This window comes from Cygnus olor, chromosome 15 (assembly GCF_009769625.2).
Source record: "Cygnus olor isolate bCygOlo1 chromosome 15, bCygOlo1.pri.v2, whole genome shotgun sequence".
NCBI classification, from domain to species: domain Eukaryota; kingdom Metazoa; phylum Chordata; class Aves; order Anseriformes; family Anatidae; genus Cygnus; species Cygnus olor.
Genome location: NC_049183.1, coordinates 4,591,732 through 4,611,629, shown reverse-complemented (window position 1 = coordinate 4,611,629; position 19,898 = coordinate 4,591,732). Strand labels below are relative to the sequence as shown.

The following is a 19,898-nucleotide window of genomic DNA, read 5'->3' as shown; positions in this document are numbered from 1 at the left end:
CAGAGCTTTCATTTCACAGAAAAGATAGAATCTGAGATAGTGAAGTGAAGTGATAAAAGTGTGATTCGGTTGAGGCTGTAAAATCTGCCAACAGAACATTACCTTTCCAGGACCTGCATCTTGCACTGTTCCCTTGGCAAACTGCTGTGCAGAAAGAGCCCTCGCTCTGAGCAGAAACCATAGCCCGAATATGAAGTGCATCATAGATGAGGCAAGAGGAACAAATAATTGACAGAAGTGCTGTCGTGAAGCTTGTCACAGCACTATTGTGGCAATTCAAACTATACATCGAGTGCAAGAGACCACATAAGAGTGGGCAGGTATTTCAGATCTGTAGCATTAGGAACTATCCTAAGCAAAATTAGGGTATGCTACAAAGTATTCAAAACCAGCAGTGTAATGGGCTGAGTGCAATACTAAAATTAATAAGAAAAAAATCATACTGTTTTCAGAGTCTTAAGCTAAAACTACCTTACCTGACCTAATAATTCATTGGCAACAAATAATATGAGAAATGCAATCTCTCTTAGCCTTGTTTCCTGTGCAACTACGCATTTTAGACTTGCTCACACAAATCAAACTCATCTCCACACGTCAGGGAGGGCTCACAACAATTTGCATCATCCAGATTAAGTTAACACTCATGAGCTATATGGCAGAAATACTTCTCCTTTTGGATCTTTCCCTCTTTATAAAATTCTAGTATAAAATATTTAACATTAAAATTACAACTACTACCCCACGAAAACAGAGTGTGTTACACTTAGTGATTTTTCTGGCTCTAAAATGAAATCTGGGAAACATGCAAATTCAAGCCTGCTGATCTAATTGAAGATAAGACAAGATCAAGTCCAAAGACGTGTGGACAGCCCTTTTGACAGAACAGCTCCATTTAAAATGAGAAACAATAGGGGAAAAAAAAAGAGAAAATGGAAATGAAAAACTTGACAAGCTAACAAAACATATTATGAGTCAAGGTTCTTTTCAAGTATAAAGGATGAAGATGTCAGGCACTGGTTGTAATTTGAAGAACACAATGCTTGTGATCCTTTAAAGCAAGTGCAGATTAGGAACAAAGCACATGAAAATGACTTCTGTGAATGTGGGCAGGTGTGAAAGGATCATCCTTTGTTTAAGAAGAAGGGAAGACTCTTCCAGTAAGAGGAAGAAAAAAAGGTTCAAAACTCCTGAATGACCGGGAGACTCACTAGGCTGATTCCTCTTTATTTTCTCAGATGCACAAGACTGGCAAAGCTAGGAAGAAGGGGAATGCAGTCTGAAGGACTTGGAAGATGTGTCAAATCTGCTGCCTGCTAATGCCCAAATGCAAGCTGCAGAAGCGTTAGTAACCAGCAGACCGTAAATCCATAGCCAATTATCCAGAGATACACAATAACACGGGTATTAACAAGTAAAAGCACTGGCTCTTCTGTCATGCACAGCCCCATGCTGTCTAGAGGACGAGTTGCACATACGTGCACCCTGAACAAGCCCCAGCAAGATAAATCATGTTCCTGATGGCAGGGCTCAACAAAAGGCATGGGAAATGCTGTGCATTTTAAGGGCAGGATGCAATGAATCATTTGGCTACAACCACCTTATTCCTCAGAGCCTCACAACTGAACGAAGCACACGCAGGCTGTTTACTACAGCAGTGCCCCAACATCAGAGGCTCTGGGGGAAGAACACTTTTCCTAACAAACACTACTTACCTCACAACACACCCTGTGCAGACCACCAGAAGTACGACCCTCCCGCTACACAGAACAAGCACAAGCACCATCAGGCTGAAGAGTGCATGGGGACCCATAAAATAAGGAGGTGAGTTGAGTTTACCCACACGATCTTTGCTCTCTTGCCATTAACCACATTATGACAGCACAGCACTCCAAAGGTTCGCAGGAAGCATTTGAGGGGAAAAGATGAAAGCAGCTGAATATAAGGTTCCCAGCACCGAGGAAGCTGCTGTCAGATTTATGGTGAGGCAGATTAACAGCAATGCCATGTGCTGAGGAGCAAAACAGCTTCACTGCACGCCCACACTCCCTGCAAAACTTCCAGCAACTGACAGCTAGCACCTGACAGCTCTGAAATCTGCACTGCCTCCACACAAAGGGAGGACTCCATCCAAACACATCTAATACGATAACGAAGGCTGCATCCAGCTCAGCCAGTGTGGACTGCCACTAGATTTAACCACTCTTTAGAGTCTTTATAATGCCAGTCTGCATAATAAAGCAGATCCTGCTGCAGACACGTGATTGTCACAGGAGATTAGAGTGGGACTAAGGGGTCTATACTCAGTATCCTACACTACCATAGTCCTTTGGGTGACCTTGGACAAGTAACTTAATCTTTATAGAGACAACTAATAACTTTGCTAAGGTAACAGGAATTTGAGTTTCTGCACTCCTCAAGGATGACATTTGCAATCCCAGCTTTGAAATCTCAGGGAATTTTTAATTCTGAAAAACTGGGAGCAAATAAAACTAAACCACTTGAAAAATAAACCCATCAAACCCCGGCATTTTGCTAACAAGCTTACAAAGGATTTGTCTAGAGACAGCCCTCCTGTATTAGCAGCCAATCTACTGAGGGGCATCTGGTGTTAGGGTTATCCTACTAAGACGGACAGTGAGAACATGGAGAGAGATGCACAGAGCAAAGTCTACCAGCATCTCCGTAACAAGTGCTGGTATCTTATTCTAACACAGAATGCACTGGGAGAGCAAAAGGCACAGCCGGAATAGTTTCACTAACGCAAACATCAGCCCCAGCTGCAGCACTTCTATAGCGTGTGGCTGGCAGAGCTGCTAGCAGACATGGCAAACTTGGACAGGACTGGAAAGAGAAAAAAAGTGGGAAAACTGTGGTGTGGGAGCCCACCTGTCAGAAAGGAAGCATCTACTTTGATAACCAGGTATCATCAAGGTGAACGGCACCTGCTCCCAGCTGAGGAACAGCTGCTGCCTTTGGGATACGTTATGCACGCTTAGGACCAAGCATAGAATCTCTCTTCCAGTTTTAACTATTGAATTTGAAGACTAGAGACTGTTTTGGGTAGAAAAAATCTTATTGCACTTATTTCCCAGGAACCCAAAAGAGGCAACGCTGTCAAAAGGAACACAGTGTATTACGCCAGGCTTTCCTTTCCATTCACGGGAATGATTTCAGCTACCTACAGGCTATACCTTCCTCTCTTCAACACAGGATTCCTAGAAGACCAAAGAAAACTGGTATCCTTGCTCAGCAGGGAAGAAAAAAAAGTGTCAAATACTAAGGCTCAGGGATCCATGCTCAGTGCAGCCCTTGAAATGCAAGGAGAAACCTTTCTGAAGTATATTTGACTCACAAACTAAAGAACAGTAGAAAAGTCCAAAAATTTAAATGCCACTAAAATCTTACCATAGGAAGCTGCCATGGTCACGTTAGCTTTCTGCACAACCAACTAGAAAACTACAGCCCTCGAGCCCCTTCTGGAAATCACAAAACTTGGAGATCTCTCCCAACATTTCAATGATGAGGTGAACAGGGAAGAACAATATGGAAGACCTTTCCCAAAGATTTCTAGTTTTTAAATCAAATTAGGAAGCTCATTGATTTAGAATGGATTTCTTAGATACATAAATCCTATGATACGGACTGGGTTCAGAACTAGAGAGATTCTAAACAGAATGGCATTTGGTGATAATGCAAAGGTATCTGGCAACAAACTGACCCCGTCTACCTGAACATCACCATTTTTTCCTTCTGTGTGAAAGAGTAATTACAATAGAGTTGAGTTTTTATTTTTTATTTTTCCAGTGACTAAACTGTTTCTATTAAAATACTGAGATACAGATTCTTATTTTTTCATGAAAAATAAGAATCTATATAAAAAATCTATATAAAAATAATTCTTATTTTTCATGGAAAAATAAGAAGGGACAGAAGACTGAGAGCTAAGCCTCTGTTCCCGCAATGTACCCCCATAATGTTGCCACGAGGATACGCTGGCCAAAACTGCAGTTCCCCACCTCCCACTGGCCTGAGCTTGCAGCCCGTAACAGCTGGAGAAGTGCTGAGCGTTACTCACCGCCATGACGAGCTCAAAAGGATATTTGTAGACTCGAACTGGGGACTGGTACTTCTGCACCATTTTTACCACACACCTGTAACACAAATAAAATTGGAAAATTTCAGATCCCTCACATCAAACACCATAATACATTGCAGCAACTTGCACAAACGGACCGTATGAGAAACCTTAACTCTCCTACAAGCAGGAGGAGGAGACACACTAGGTAGATGGGCTGCCCAGCCTCACTTTGCAGGTCGGTGGCAGACAGAAAAACAAAATGCAGGTCTCTGCAGCCCCAGCGCTGCGTCCCACAGGCAGCAGCGTCCTTTGCTGCTTCCCAGCACTACTGCAGTGAATTCAACTTCGGCAAACAAAACTCCAGATAACTAAAGCACAAACCAGAGGTGCAAAGCCAAGATCAGTTGTGCTCTGGGGAAGGAAGCCTCTCTTCAGGGCCTTTCAAAAGCTTAAATGGCAATTTTTCTCCCCCTATCCCTTTTCTGCATTATGTTTGATATCATTATGCAAAATCCCTTTTGTTGAAAGTTTCCAGGGCTTCCTGTATCTTGGCATTTTAAATGCTTTTATGCACAAAGTAGCATTCAGCTGTTTTAACCTGCTAAGAGAAAGGAAAAGGAAACAGCATGCTTAGAGAACACGCCTGACGCTAAGCTGGCAATCACATCCCACTGCCTGGATGCCCACTGCTTCCAGCTGAACCAAGGCAATAACTGCATGCATGGAAACAATTCAGTTCTCGGCATTTCATTTCTCCTAGCCACCCCTCACTGTTCTCATCAGGATTCCTCCCTCATACTCTTCTGCTGGGGTTTTAACCCTCAAACACGCATCAGTAACAAGCATCTCAAGGAAGTACATAAGCCATTACAAATAACCTATTAGGCTGCTTTCTGCAACTCCTTTAGGGTCCCTTCCACTGCTCCCATTAACGCCATCTACAAAATCCAAAACGCAAGAGGCCGGACAGCTGGTTTGAGACGCTGTGCTGCTTCCACCCCACTCAAATTCCACTGCTGAGCAGACACAGCCCTTGGCAACATGACGCAGCGTGGCACTGAACTTGACAGTCCGAGCATAAGACAACTTATCCCTGACATTTAAAGCCAAAAACCGGAGGTGAGGTATGACTTAGAAGGCAAATGACAGTAGATTCTCCTCCAGTAAGACTGCTACAAAATGCTATTATACACAAAAATCTAAGCATTAAGCAAGGGAGAAAGGGAAAAGAGGCTTTAAAAAAGTTTGGGTACCTGAGAATGGGGAATGTTTGTAGAAGCAGGGTCTCACAACCGGACAGTTACTCTGCAGAGGATCGCGTTACCCAAGCAGCAACGATCGGGACTCGCCGGGTCTCTGCGAGTCTTACCAATACCAAACGCCGGTCCGCGCAGAACAAGTAAATGCAGAGGGAAAGCATCAGCAGAGCATCCACCTCCAACTGAAGCGAGCGGAGCAGGGGCAAGCAAACACCCAGGAAGCCCGGGCTGCTATCACGTATCAGATACCCGAGCCAAGAGAGGCACGGGGCACCTTGTAACGCAACGCTGTAACATGATTATGTAAGCGCAATACCTACGCCGTGCGGGAACCTTCTGAGTAAGTGCAAATATAGCAAGAGAAGCCTTGTCACAGGTATTTAGCTGTCATCTCGCTCCCCGTTCTGACCTCGCCTGCTAAACTGGGAACTCCGGCACCACTGCAGGAAGGGGTCAGAAAGTGGGGCAGGAGAAAGCCTCAGAACAGCCCAGAGCCACCCTCAGCCTGGAAGCGGAGTCACCAGCAGCAGACCAGTGGGGTGGCACAAGCTGTACTTGCACGGCCTCAGCCATGCTGCTTGGACCATGCTGTTCCTCCAGCAGCCAGCAGCCGCAATACCGGACTGCCACGGGTTTACAGCCCCGCGCTTCTCCAGCCGAGAGAGGTCTGAGCAAACGGGTCAGCAAAAATTACACCCAAAAAAACAATGGAAGAAAGACAGCTGATAACTCATGCCTGCCCTAGAAGCCTTCCATACCTTGGGAAAGGTGCACTGGCAGACCTCCTATGCTCTCTCCTCAATACAGAGTTGTGAGACAGTCATTTTGCTTCTCAAAGCAGGAGGGACCCTAGCTATAACTCCTGGAGGAAAAAAAAAAAAAGGCAGTGAAAATGTGGAAGTTAGCCACCCTGTGCACAGGGATACAGGTAGATGATTAGCAGTGAAAAATGACATAAGATTTTCAGATGCTGCCAGTGGGTAGCTGAGTCAGACTTGCTAAAGACATGCATCTTCCTAGAGCTTTTAGAGCTGAAAGGAAGACATGTTTTAAAAGTCCTTTTGAGTACTTCACTGAAATGATGAGCAGGTACGTTCAACCACCTTGTAGAGAAGGCCAAAAAGCAGCTATGCAACTACAGAATACATCTGCTCCTTAAATGTCCATCCTGCCACTCCAGCCTCCCCGGCAGCCCAGGCTACTTGTTCTGTATTTACATCTGGCTAAAAGCACTATTAGGAAACGTGGCTCAGATAAAGAGCAGTGACTCCCTGAACCAGAGCTCCATCACTTCTAACCGTCAATCCACACCCAGAGGCAGACCCGTGCCACGCACTGGGCAGCACTAAGGAAGACCACGGTCTCAGCCAGCCGAGCCCAGCGCAGTTTGAAGAACTCAGGCTGGAGCAGTCAATGCACTGAAACAACACATCTAACCCACCTTCACCCACCTCAGTTAGACACTACAAGTGCTTCAGATATTGCACACCTGGACACGTAGGACAGCGGCAGTGACCCCACTTCACAGAGCATCCCGTGACACTGTGACAGCAACGCCAGCAGCACGGGGACTCGACAGCCTGGGGCTCCCCGCAGAGTCCAGCTGGCCCACATGCCCCTTTCGCTACAGCCCATGCAGCAATTCACAGATGAACCAAACCCTAGAAGGCAGCGAGTTAATTATAAGCTTGAGATGCACCAGCTGGCACTGCACCAGGGGAAGGAAGGCACGGATGGGAAGGACACAGCCCCTGACTGCACACGCATTTCCATGCTGTAACTGCGGCAGCATTTCAGAGAAAAGGTGAGTTTTTAACACAGCACGCAAAGCCATCGCTACGAGTTAGCTGAGCCCGAAGACCGGGAGGGCTCCCAAGAGGAACACACACCACAACACACACAGCTGAGGGAGGAGAGGCAGTGCCATGAGCTACATGCTTCCACTTTATTTAGAATCATCCACTATGCACCTGAGGGATTTTCCATATGCTTAACTTTTATTCTATTATTTGTCGGGGAGGCATACTTGACAGAGTATGGCCAGATGGTTGGTTGGAAATGAGAAACTGCATTTATATACTAAATATAGATAAAGCCCTGAATCAAAGCCCCCGACTCCTGCTTCCCACCAAGGCTACTACGAAGTCATTCAGCTCCTTCCACATTAGGACTGCCTGTTGGATGGTGAAACTCGGCAGCCAGGGACTTTATTAAACTTCTCCCACCCATGGTGGCTTCTTTTCAGATGGAGGAGAACAACTGAGTAGGGTTGTTGTGGTTGGTTTTTTTTGTTTTGTTTTGTGTTGGTTTTGTCGTTGTTGTTGAGGATTTTGTTTGTTTGCTTTGACAAAACCCTGCTGAAAATAGCAAGGGTTCCAGACTTCCTCAAATTGTATTCTGACATGTGAAAGGCAGCCGCAGCACCCAGCTAAGTTGACATTTACGGTTAGAGAAGTGGGACTCGGTGGGGCTGTAGCCTTTTACGCCCCCTTCTAGAGCAACATTGCGAGAAAGGTGTGTGTGACACCTCCTGTGCCTTGACTGCCTTTCGCTTCGGTAGGTGCTGTCACAGCACCTCGTATCACAGCGTCTGTGATACAAGACAGTATACCAAGCTGCAGGATATTTATTACAGCCCCTTCACATAAGAATAAGTTCTGTCCTTTACAGCTTGATATAGGGAAGCTGAAAACGGAGCGGCGCAGCGGTACGCTTTCACTACCTTTTAGAAGCCGGCACCTCCTCAGACAGGACCTCACCTTCCTGCCCCCGCTCACCCCCGAGGAGCGTGCATGCTGCCGGGGCGAAGCAGCACGAGGGCTGCGAGCCAGCAGCCTGCGCCCCTCGCAGAGGAGCCGGGAGCCCTGTCAGGGGCTACAGCCAAGCACAAGCAACGCAAGCATCCAAAGAGCATCCGCACGTTGCTCACAGTACAAGGAGCAGCATCTTCGGCCGGGAAGCGAAGAAGAAAAGGGAACAGCGTAAGGCACTCTGCTCTCGGAGCTCTGTGAAGTTGGCCGTTTCCTCCACGCACGCACCAAATCAGCTTCGAGCCCAGCACCTCCACCGCGTCCTTCCTAGCGGGTCTCACGGAGAACCACCCGTGCCCCGCAGCCCAGCAGCGGGCGGGTGCCAGCCCGCCGCCGGAGGTCAGCCGCCCCCGAGGCCAGCCCCCGGCCGCCCAACAAAGTTCCGTTCGCGGGGCACCCGCGAGCCTCCCCCCGCCCTCGGGCCGCCGCGTTCCGGCCCAGCGGCCGCCCCGGATCACCCCCGCTTACCGGCGCTACCGGCGGCTGCGTCCCGGCGCTGCCCGCAGCGCTACCGGCCCCGGCTGGCGGCGGCCTCCCGGCCCCGGGCGGGGCTGCGCGGCGGCGGCGCTGCGCCCCTCGGGGCGGCTCCGGGGACCCGGGGGGGCGGGCAGGCGGCGGGGCCGGGCCGGGCCGGGCGGGAGGCGCGAGGCGGCTGGGGCAGGGCCGGCATCTTGCGGCGGCCCCGGGGCGGGGCGGGGCGGGCGGGTTTGGGGCTGCCTTCCACCCGAAGGCGGCTGCGGCCCCGCTCCCTGCCCGGCGCCGGCACCGAGTTCCCCGCGAGACAGCGGCAGCCGGGCCCGGCGGCCCCTCCCCCCCCCCGCCACCCAACCGAGGGACCGAGCGCGGCCGTGCCCCAGTCCCCGCCTCCCCGTCACGGCCCGGCCCCCGGCCCCGCCCCGCCGCGCGGCGCCGCAGAGCGCTGTCCATTGTGCTGCGCGCGGCCCCGCCCGTTCGGCCCCGCCCGTTCGGCCCCGCCCCTCGCGGTGTTACCTCAGGCGCCGTGGGGGTCGCTGAGGGAGCGCTTGGGGACAGGGCGGGTGGCCCCGGTTTTCTCTTCCCCCCTGTGCCTCATAAGGCTCGGGGCTGTACGGTCCCTAATGAGGGGTGTGCGCAGGGGAGCCTGCCCTGAGCCGAGGTCACCGACTGCGGGGGCCGTAACTTCACGGCGCTGTGTGGGGGTGGATTTGTAGCGTGCCTCACGACGCAGGGCTACGCGCTCAGAGCTAACGTTCCCATAGCTGGTTTCGCCCTGACTTAAGTGGCGGTCAGCCAAGTGCCCGTGGGCTCCATTCCCACCTCCCAGCTTCTTTTCCTCAGTCGTTGCACACGAGGAGACGTTTTGCCATGAACCTTGGGGAGGCTGCGCTCTCCCCCTGCTGCAGAGCACAGGGTGAGGGGCACCACGTCCTGGGGTGCCTCAGACACCGCTCAGCTAGCAGGTCAAGGGGGTGCTTGTCCCACTCTGCTCTGCCTGGTGCGGCCTCACCTCGAGCACTGCATGCAGGTTTGGGCACCATGATGTGAGAGGGATGTAAAACTGTTAGAGAGTGTCCAAAGGAGGGCTACAAGGATGGTGAAGGGCCTAGAGAGCAAGACCTGTGAGGGGCAGCTGAGGTCCCTTGGTTTGCTCAGCCCAGAGCAGAGCAGGCTGAGGGGAGGCCTCATGGCGGCCTGCAGCTCCCTCACGAGGGGAGCGGAGGGGCAGGTGCTGAGCTCTGCTCTCTGGGAACAGCGACGGGACCTGAGGGAACGGCATGGAGCTGGGACAGGGGAGGGTCAGGCTGGGGGTTAGGGAAAGGTTCTGCAGCCAGAGGGTGGTCGGGCACTGGGACAGGCTCTCCAGGTCACGGCATCGAGCTGCTGGAGTTCAAGAAGCATTTGGACAGCACTGTCAGACATAGGGTCTGGTTTTTGGGTGGTCCTGTGTGGAGCCAGGAGTTGGACTCAATGTTCCCTGCGTGTCCCTTCCAACTTGGTGCCACGCTGGGGTGGCAGCAGCAGCTGCTGAGCAGGCACATGGTCCTGGGGCAGGAGTGCAGGGCACCAAGAAGTGGTGGAGGAGAGGATGTGGGAGACCAGCCCGGGAATGCTTTGCACCTTCAGAAACCTCCTTTCAAGATCTCCCAAAGGACCAGCTGACACTTTGCAGATGTTACTAAAAACATCTTGTTGCATGTTTCTTTTCCTGCCTCCTTATCACTTCTAGCTGTAGAGCATCCCCTTATCTGGGCAGGCATTTCAGGAAGCTGCAGACCTATTTCTGATCAGTAATGTTTCCTGAAGCATTCTACTGTCTCAAACCGAGGAGACCAGCCTGATGTTGCTCTGTAAACAAAGATCCCGCAGAGCCCTCAAATGGCAGAAGGCTCTGAAAGCTGCAGCCAGAGCAGCCAGCATCTCCTAGGGGCCTGGGCAGAAGGTCTGGGCAGAAGGTCTGGGCATTGAAAGCCACAAAAGTCTTGGATAACTTTACAAAGTTATCCAAGACCTGTGACATCTACCTTCACTTTATGCTGTCATAAAATGCTTTCCCATTCAGGATGTCACATTTTCAGAGAAATGGTATTCCTCTTCCACCTCTATTACTGTCAAATCTCCTTAGAGAAGACAGAGGGAAAAAAACCAACAACCAAGCAACCAAACAAAAAAAACTCCACTATTTCCACCCTCTTTCTACAACACACCAGCCCATTGCTACTTCGTAGCTTAATAGCATGGCATGTATGTTCTAGCCATAAAAAACAGGTCAAGTTTTTGAAGAGTAACTTCCTGCCATCTCCCCTGCTGGGCAGCCTTAACTAGAATTCCGTTTTTCCAATGTGTGTTTGTCTCCTGGTGGCAGAAGGTCACCTTGGCATTTTGCAGTTTTGATAGGCTACCTTTCTTCCAGCATAGAGGCAAATCTCTGTTGGCATTCCTAAGTGCCCCGAAGCCTGCGCATCCCAGCTTGCCACCCTTTTACTTGCAGGGATGGGCTGTCTGCCTCAAGGGCTGGCATTCAGCCCTCAGTATTTCTCATGGGAGCTGCTCAGATAGAAGTTCTCACCCTCTAGCAGCCCAGCCCTGCCAGTCTCTGCGGTTAGAAATAAGAATGTCCCCCAGGAAGGACGTCTGGTCTGTAGATACCGTTCAGCCTCCACTTCTGCAATTACCAAGGGCTTTTCACTGCAAATTCTCTCTTCCTCTAAACTTTCCTGCCTCATCTGTGGGAGTAGGTTGAAAAAAAAAAACTCAGCAGAAATTCAAACGAGGAGGTGCGTTGCGTGAGGAAAAGAAGAATTTGCAGGGATTCTTCATGGTATTGTTATTCCTGTTTACTTTATTACGAAAGCAGCTGATCTCTGAAGGAGCTGCAAAGGAGGTTTATGGCAGTGGTCTGTCTGGGAGGGGCTGGCTTAGACCACGGGTTAGGTGCAGGAGAAAGATCATGAAAAAGTAGCATATCACAGACAGCCCAGCCCTTTCTGCATTGGTGCACTAAGTCACTTTCCAGCCCTCATTCACATGTGCTTAACAACCCTTAGAAAATCAGCATTGTTTAAACATTAAAGTGTCTCTTTAAAAATTCAGCAGCAAAGTTCACCTGTTTTTTAGAGCCATATTTAAAGCAGCGTGGAAGTGCATCTCCCCTCTCTAGAACTGGGCTTCTGTCCAGCCCCTGTCACTGAGTGGAGTGAAAGAGGAGGCTCTGCAGCCTCCAGCGCTGGGCGCCACCACACCAGCCTCCCCAGCGGTGCTCGGCGCCAGCCTTCACCTTGCCGTGAGAAGCACATCTCCCCAGAGACGTCTTTTAGCACTTAGCCTAGCTCTGTTTCACAAAAAACAAGCAGAAGTTGGGTCTGCTGTTTTCAGAGTCAGCAGAAGTTAACATCTTGAGGCTTTCTTCACTAAAAGCGCAGATCAGCAGGACATCATACCACACCAGTTTCCAGATACTTTTGTGCCACAGCGTCAAGCCCCATATTCTGTGGGTCCCTAGGGGTTTGCCTTCCTTATGCCACTCACATAAGCTGATGCTGCCAGCCCCATTTTTGTCTGGTGCAAAACTGAGATGAAATGTGCTGCCCAAGGTCACGCAGTGAGGTGGCAGAGATCACTGGCAGAGATGAAACAGGAGATCTAATGAGCTCCAGTCCAGCACATGTTACAGCAGATTCAGTTACTTTACCCATCGGACTGCAGATAAACGGTGTACTAATGGCTCTCAGCTACATTCACCTTTCAAGATAGTGCCTAGGTGGCCGGCTGCCCAACCTCCCCTTTTCCTGCAGCTGTTAAAATAAACCCAAACTAGATCTGACTGTCTATTTCATTAGGGAACAAGGGCTCCCAACCACTGGCCCACCCATGGGTAAGAACTGAACTTCTGCTTAACATAGGAAAAATGCAAAATAAAACTGTCACATCAGGGATATTTAACACCCAGAGCTTCCAGGTTAACAGCCGACCCTGCTGATATTCTTTAGGTCCATCTTTATGAGTTTATACACTTGCAGTGTATTGAACGCAGTCTGTTATGTCTATGTAGAGGGACGGCTTGCATTTCCCCTACTGGCTTATAAAATACTTGCCAGTTTACATTTTAACCACTCAGTAAGATCTGATACCATGCAGGAATCATTTTTATCAATACTCCTCCTCCTCCTCACTGTTTGGTCATACTGGGGTCCTCTTCCACAAATACAGCATGCTGTGACTGCAACAGATCTGCAGAACCTTACAAGCAAGCTATAATACTGCAAATGAAGAAAGAATTCAGCTTTCTAAGAGTACCAGACAAGTCCTATATAAATAAGATGAATCCTGTTTAAATGACATATTCTGTGACTTCCATTCTGTGCTTTGTTCCTTTACACGTTTCCTTTTTGCCTCTTGGTAGCTCTGCGAAGAGGTGTCACCCCACTACTTGCTGAGTTCTGCCTGATCCCACTTGCCTAGGAGTAAAGCATGACACAGGTTTGTTATTCTGGGTCACCGAAATCAGCATCACCTCCAGGAGCACAGCTCTCGTCACATCTTAGCTTTCAACATTTCTCTGAAAAGGTAGCAGTTAGCAACAACGCTATTAATAGGAGTTTGGAAAGATTTCTGTGCTTGAAGCAATGGCAAAAGGAACGTGATAAGTTCAAAGAAAATAATGGAAACCAGCTAAACAGTATGGCTGCTTTGCAAAGCACACTCGATGCCAGGATCTCTAGTGGCCGATAGGAACACGGGTGACTTCTTTTCCAAAGAGATTGCCAGTAAGCTGCGGACACAGGATTATCTGGACTTTGTAAAAGGTTAATATATTTACAGCTCTTTTGCTCACAGACAGCTGAAGATATACAAAATACAGTGGCCATGGGTCAGCATCACACTGTTTCCAACCTTTGCCATGTGTGAGCATCAACTGCATTATGTTTGGGCTTGGTCAGGCTTGCCTCTGCAAGGCCACAACCCAGCACAAAAATTTTATACAAAATCTTCTTTCTTGGGCGATTAAAACATGAATCACTTGACTATGGAAGGAGCATCAAGTACATTCTCTTTCGGACCACAAAACTGATCCCTGCTGGGAAAGGATTGTTCCCACTGGGCTGGGCTGTTCCAGCCCTCAGCTCAATACTCATATTTTGAGAAAATCCCATGATCATTGGGATCAGTAGCAAAACTCCTGTTGAGTTCCACAAAACTAAGGTTAGGCCTAAATAACTGTTTTCCCCATAACTTGCTTCTTTCCCACTAGGTTTCTCAGGTGCCGTTGGGCGTATGTAATGACACAACACACCTGAAGACCAGCTACTTCCGAAAATCTTGTTTGTGCTGTGCTCTGGCAAGCATGGTGAGCAGTGGCTGGAGACATTGCCCTGGAGTGGAGCCTCCAGCCAAACTTTTGCAGCTTTTGAAGACATGTTGCTATCAGCAGATCGGTATCTGCCACACAAACCCCAGGGGAACTGGCAATGCTTTTCCAGAGACAGGATAGACCAAACTGGTGAGACTGGGTTTGGCTCTGTGCACCTCTTACCTGTCTTCTTGCAGCTTTGCCCTACCTGTACAACACGGGATGAGAACAAGGCCGTAGGGGCTGAACCCACAGGTAACACCAGTAATCGCTACCGTTCCACTGAAAAAGAGCACTGGGGAACAAGCTATTAACCACAGGCTATCCCCGAAAGATTCATATCCTTTAAAAACATCTCCTTCCTGGGAATATTCTTGTGAATGGTCCAAAGAATTATGTTCCCTTTTAAAAGAAGTCCTATAATTTATTTTCTGAAGCGTTTCTTCAAAAGATTTAATAAATCATGAGCTATTATATTAAATTTGACCAAAATTTCAGACTAGTTAGTTTTGTGACTGTGAGATTCCATCACACAGGTAATGTTTTAGCAGTGCAGCGATAAGAGTATAGTAGATATTAACTATTTAGGCTATAAAGGACCCACATGCCTTGAACTCCCACAAAGGAAAGCTGAAGTAATTGCAAAGAGTCCTGTGTAAGAGCTAGAATGCATCCCATTTTCCTGCAACTTCTAAATGCACTTTGCTGTGAGCTGCCAGAATAAGAGGCAGTTAGAAAGGGGTATTCTGCTTAGAGGCGCTGGACACAATGACTGCAATCAGAACCCAGCTCAGAAAGCCAACACCTTGCGAGCAGTGTTATCATTTTATTTGCCAGACCTTGTGTTTGCTTCAGATCTCTACCACATTCTTTGCTAACCACATACAAGCTTGCATCGTACGTATCTAATTTCCAAGTGATGCCGCGGGCCGTTACTGAAGTATGTTCGCTATGTCCTCTCTGGTGCTGCAGGGAGCGCTTGGTGTTCGGCAGAACGTGGGCACTGGTAGCAGGCAGCTGTCTCCAGCAGCTAGCTGGGACGGTGCTTTCCATTTCAAGCATTGCAGCTGGGATAAGCTATACAAAAAGAATGAAGAGAGAAGTACCTATCCCAAGACAGCTAGGACACTACAGATTAAGCTGCTTTGATTCCAGTCGCTAAATGTACTTTGGTTTTTCATACGAAATACCAAAAGGAATCTGAGTCCCTTGGGTAAAGTCCATGCTCCTCTTACTACCCAGGATCCAAGCTCTAAAAGGCTGCCAGTGAAATCCAGGCCTGTGTAACCTCTTGAGAATATTTTTTTCTATAAAGCTGCAAAACCAAGAGCAAATAGCTTTGTACAATAGCTCAGAGGTAGACGCGCAGGGGAGGATGCTGAAAAAGTCTTGGGTGGTTAGTCAGGAAGAATCAGTCTTGCATTGGAAAGCTTGTTTTTCTCTCTGGTTTGCCTGGAAGCTGAAGCACCCATTTCGTGTCCTTGCCATGTCCCAGCGCAGCAGCCGCGTTACGAGCGGTCGCAGTTCTGAGCACGAGCAGGTCACGGGAGATTTAGGTCGGCTTCTCAGGCAGCTCCTTGGTGGGACTCGGTGACTGCAGCTGGTCAGCCTTGTTCTGGCTCGGAGGGGGGGGCCACGTGGTCTTCTGATGAAGATGGCTGAAACAAAAACATATGCTTTTTGTAAATTGAGGGAGGGATACAGGAGATAACATGAAGACAAGACTCGTCATTGACTAGAGAAAAGAGGCGGCCATGGATCTCGCATGGCTCTTTGATTGTACTGGCCATCTGTTTTGCCTGAAAATGCTTTTCCTGACTTGAAATGAAGGCTTGCAAATGTCTGCTTTGTAGCTAACAAACCCTGCTTGCAGATTCTAAGGTTCAGTTAAGGCGATCAGCTAAGACAGTGGTCAGGTGTCAAAAGAGTGCTCCTTCAGCAGATATTTTCAGGGCATGGCTCTGTTAAATATAATTCACTTAAGAGGTTTCAGAAAAAATCTTAGAAGACTGGAGACCCAAACAGAGCCATGCTTGTCCCACACTCCTGGGCTTGGACCTCATGGCATCTTAACACCATGACATAAAAGTCTAACACATTCATTGAGGATTTTTCCCATGCTGAGAACACAGTGGTCTTGAAAAGTGCCAGTTAGACAAGCCACAGAACCATAAATTCCCATCTGGCCTGAAGAAAAAAAATCACACTTTAGAAAACAAAACAAAGATCCACAAATTCACACTGTACTTCATTGTGCTGGGCAGGAAGGCTCTTGCTGTCTAGGAAATGACTTCTTTCTCTGACATGACCATCTGGAGGCTTCTACTAGATTATCTGGTTAAAAGTTGTCAAGCAAAAAATTTGATTAAAACAAACAAAAAAAAACAGGAAAAAAACCAGGAATTCTTATTGTGTCAAAATTACAGAGTAAGACAGTTTTGACACCTACTCCTTGTAATTTGGGATTCCTTCAGCAGGCAGGCACTGGTCCCTGTCACATGGCGAAGCTGCAAATGTAAGCACACAACCAAGTGAAGGGTTAGAAAACACACCCAGTGCAAGTATCACAGCCACATTATGATAACACACATTTAAATGATGCAAGCACACTGGAAATGCTGACACATTCATCTATTAGGTGTAATCCTCATAGGCTGCAATTATTTTCCTTGTGTCTTGTGCTCTGAGAAGGGGCAACGCTGGACTGCAGCGCAGGAAAGGCCACGACAGTATGTCTGGGGTGATGAATAGCATCAAAGAGTAAAGGCTGGGCGCATATTTGGGGCTGTACGCTCACCCTATGATGAGAAGGAGGAGAAGATAAGCTCTTCTTTTGCACAGAAAGAGACAAGTGCTGCAAGAAATACTTATGGCTCAGAGAATAAACTGAGAATCCCAGACTGGGAGGTTATTCATACTTGCATGGATGCTATGTGCCCGATTTTCTCCCATCCACAGCCACGGGAGTGGGAGGCTGCCTAGGCTGATGGATTTGTACGCCAAGGAAACGGGGGGATTACCATGCCCCTCTGCTCAGTGTTGCTGCTCTTGTACCTGGATGGTGAATGCAGGTTTGGATCCCCAGTTCAAAGCTATTAAGAAGCTGGATGAGGGCCAGCAAAGGCAGCCCTAGGGCTCATAACCTGCAAGGGGAGCTTGGGGAGGGCTGAGGGAGCTAGGCTTATTTAGCCTGGCAAAGGAGAGGCTGAAAGGCAGTCTTGCAGCACCCACTCCTACTGCAAGGGCAATTACAAAGACGTTGGAGCCAAACTCTTGCTGGCAGTGACAGACAATATAACTTGGGGCAACAGCCACAGATCACACCTTGGGCAATTCAGACTAGACGTTAGGAAAATCTGTTTCTACTTGGAGCATAATGCAGCTTGGAAACACATTATCCAGAGAGGCTGTGGATCTCCATCCTTGGAGGCTTTCAAGATGCAGCTGGCTGAAAAACACTGTCGATCTGATCTAGTGCGGGTGATGGTCCTACAGGGAGCAGAAGATTTGACTACTGTTCTCCAGCAGTCCCTTTCATAGCATTTCTATGATTCTTTAAAACCATTCCTCTTAGTTTCTCCTGGGTAAATGCCTTTCCTCTGGCCCTTTGACTCCTTACACCATGAGTCTACTTGTCAGATTCAACTACGAGTCATATGGGTACATCTCAGCATGAGAGAAATAGGTATATTCATGGGAGGCTTAGCTGCTATAGCAAACAAGTACGGAGGGTGGTGGAAGCTGTAAGTAACACTAAGCAAGCATCCTTCAGACTTGCTTGGATTCAGGTTTCTCTAGTTAGTTCAGTGCTTACCGTCCTTGTTGGAGAGGATTGGTGCTAGCAGTTCTTTAGCTTCTGACAGCAAGATGTCAACAAGATCTGAAGATGGAAGAGATGTATCTGAGACTGCGTCTGTTTTATCCTCTTCTGTTTCACTGCTGGCTCTTATAAATATGGAAAGTGCCATCAATACTTCTACCATGGAACGGTCATTGAAAATCCTGGCCAGCTTCTTCTGAAGGATACTCTATGTAAATTCTGTGCATTCAGAGGAGAACTGCATCTCGATCTTGCAGCATCACAGAAGAGTCTATTTTAGGCACACTTGCATTGTTGTGTTAGAAATATAAGATGTACTATCAAAGTTTTTTGTTTGTTTTTAGAATTTCTATTTATTTTTAGAATTCTTCAAAAATATTTCTCCTTCGTTATCACAGAAATAACCATCTTGGAAACCTAACCATTAAAAAAAATTGTTTTCTGCTACCATCATTCTTAAAAATCAGCATTTTTTTAAGAGGCATTGCATTATCAACAAGACTGTGACTTTTCAACAAATCGATCAAATTTACAAAAACAAACAAAATACCACCAGAGTTCTCATAACAGAGTTCTGATACGTTTTTTTCAAGTGATAGGAGATAGCTTGAAGGGGAGTCCAAAATCCTTAACTCTATTTCTGTAACCATTCATGCAGTTAAGAGTCATGTTAGTTCTTTGCTTACACTATTAGTTTCTATAACTGCTGACAGACAAGGCCATGGTCCTAAAGCCAAAGACTGACTTCTAGTCGGAAAAGCAGGTGAGTCACAACTCTGCTTCTTTGAAACAGCTTACTTAGGGGCTCAGCTAACAAGAGCAGCTTAATCAAAGGAGTGTTTCACCTACTCATTCCCCAGAAAAGCCTGAAACGGAGGTGAAATGTTCCCAAATACCAATGGACCTGTAGCATCCTGATCATCTTTTCCCAACAGTTTCATTCCCAAAGTGACAGTATTTTTAGAAACTCCAGGCAAGGTTATGTGTGAATCACCTTCCCCTGAGAAAGGTCAGAAAAGGAAATGTTTGCAGCTCCCAGAAGCCATCTCCTACCTTTTCTCATCTGGTAAGTGACTGGGTGTGCTCAAGACCTTGTGAACATTCTGCCATAAAAGAAAAAAAAAAAGGGGGGAAAAAAAGGTTTCAAACTTGTAGGAATGAATAATTCCTGAGAACAAACCTCATGGATTTTTGCTGCTGATCAGATTTAATATGACAGTAATCAGCTTCTGCTTATTCATTGCCCTTGAAGCGAATATCTCAAGGCCTTTTGCAACACAGGCAACATTCACAGCCTATGCAAATACAGAGGCACATCCGAATTATGCATTTTAATACCAATGTTAAAGTATACCAAATGCACCATAAAAATACTCTTCCAAAGAATAGTTTTGCAGGCTACATTTCAGCAAGTCCATGGTTTCTGGATTGTACTTGCACATGTAATTTCTCATTATGGTTAGTGAATGCTCAATCACTACTGAGGGATGTATAAAAGGAAGACATTTTATCCCAGTAGCCAAAATCCTGTGATGTTTGCCCCTGGGACCAAGCCAAATCCATTTGCAAAGTCCAGCCCCAGACTGCATACACCCCAGTGTACACACCTAGCGCTGCAGGTCTAGAGGCATTTTAATTCTTCCTTCTCTGAGGCAGGGGGCACAGAATCTACGCTTCCTTTCTCTCCACTGTTTTCTATTGATCTCAAGATCTCCTGGGACAGGTTACTAGTAGCTGAAGCAGATACCAGAACCCTAGTGCTTCCCATGCTGGCCAGTTTACTAACTACACAAGCTTTGTACAGGCAATGAAGTGGAAGAACAGACAATTAAAAGGCTAAAGCAATTATATATGTGATTTTGCAGGAAATCTAGGTGGGGGGAAAGCACTGAAAGAACAAAACTACTCCTCGAGTTCACATTGGCTGTGCAGAGAAGGAACTGGCCAGCCATGCAAAGGGAAGGACAAAATGCATGATTTCGACTGTCATGTCCAGAGAAGTTCCTGGAGCAGCAGGGAAGAATCGGTGTGTGCTGGGGACAGCAGAGCCACAGGGCAAAAACTGCACCACGCCATTTACATGGCTGATGGGTAAAGGAACATA

At 47.7% G+C, this 19,898-nt stretch overlaps 2 protein-coding genes across 6 annotated transcripts in view; both read right to left on the bottom strand.

The window, feature by feature from the left end:
* The window catches only part of SEC14L5 (SEC14 like lipid binding 5), a 38,189-nt gene extending 29,479 nt beyond the window's left edge, over positions 1 to 8,710 (bottom strand). Inside the window, exons 1-4 of one of the 2 annotated variants that reach the window (XM_040574292.1) lie at positions 6,827 to 7,000; positions 6,096 to 6,199; positions 5,332 to 5,442; positions 4,076 to 4,151 (exon numbers count right to left, since the gene is read on the bottom strand). In XM_040574292.1, coding sequence (XP_040430226.1) covers positions 4,076 to 4,138 — 63 coding nt within the window. In that variant the 5' untranslated portion in view covers positions 4,139 to 4,151; positions 5,332 to 5,442; positions 6,096 to 6,199; positions 6,827 to 7,000. Of the gene's footprint in view, positions 1 to 4,075; positions 4,152 to 5,331; positions 5,443 to 6,095; positions 6,200 to 6,826; positions 7,001 to 8,615 lie in introns of those variants that run through there. The other variant, XM_040574291.1, reaches the window with a different exon arrangement.
* A 6,054-nt stretch (positions 8,711 to 14,764) lies between these two features.
* Positions 14,765 to 19,898, bottom strand: part of LOC121078287 (syntaxin-binding protein 4-like) — a 49,918-nt gene continuing 44,784 nt past the window's right edge. For 3 of the 4 annotated variants that reach the window (XM_040574288.1, XM_040574287.1, XM_040574290.1), the window contains 4 exons: positions 18,848 to 18,897; positions 17,789 to 17,919; positions 16,424 to 16,481; positions 14,765 to 15,632 (listed from right to left, as the gene is read on the bottom strand). In XM_040574288.1, coding sequence (XP_040430222.1) covers positions 15,527 to 15,632; positions 16,424 to 16,481; positions 17,789 to 17,919; positions 18,848 to 18,897 — 345 coding nt within the window. In that variant the 3' untranslated portion in view covers positions 14,765 to 15,526. Of the gene's footprint in view, positions 15,633 to 16,423; positions 16,482 to 17,788; positions 17,920 to 18,847; positions 18,898 to 19,898 lie in introns of those variants that run through there. The other variant, XM_040574289.1, reaches the window with a different exon arrangement.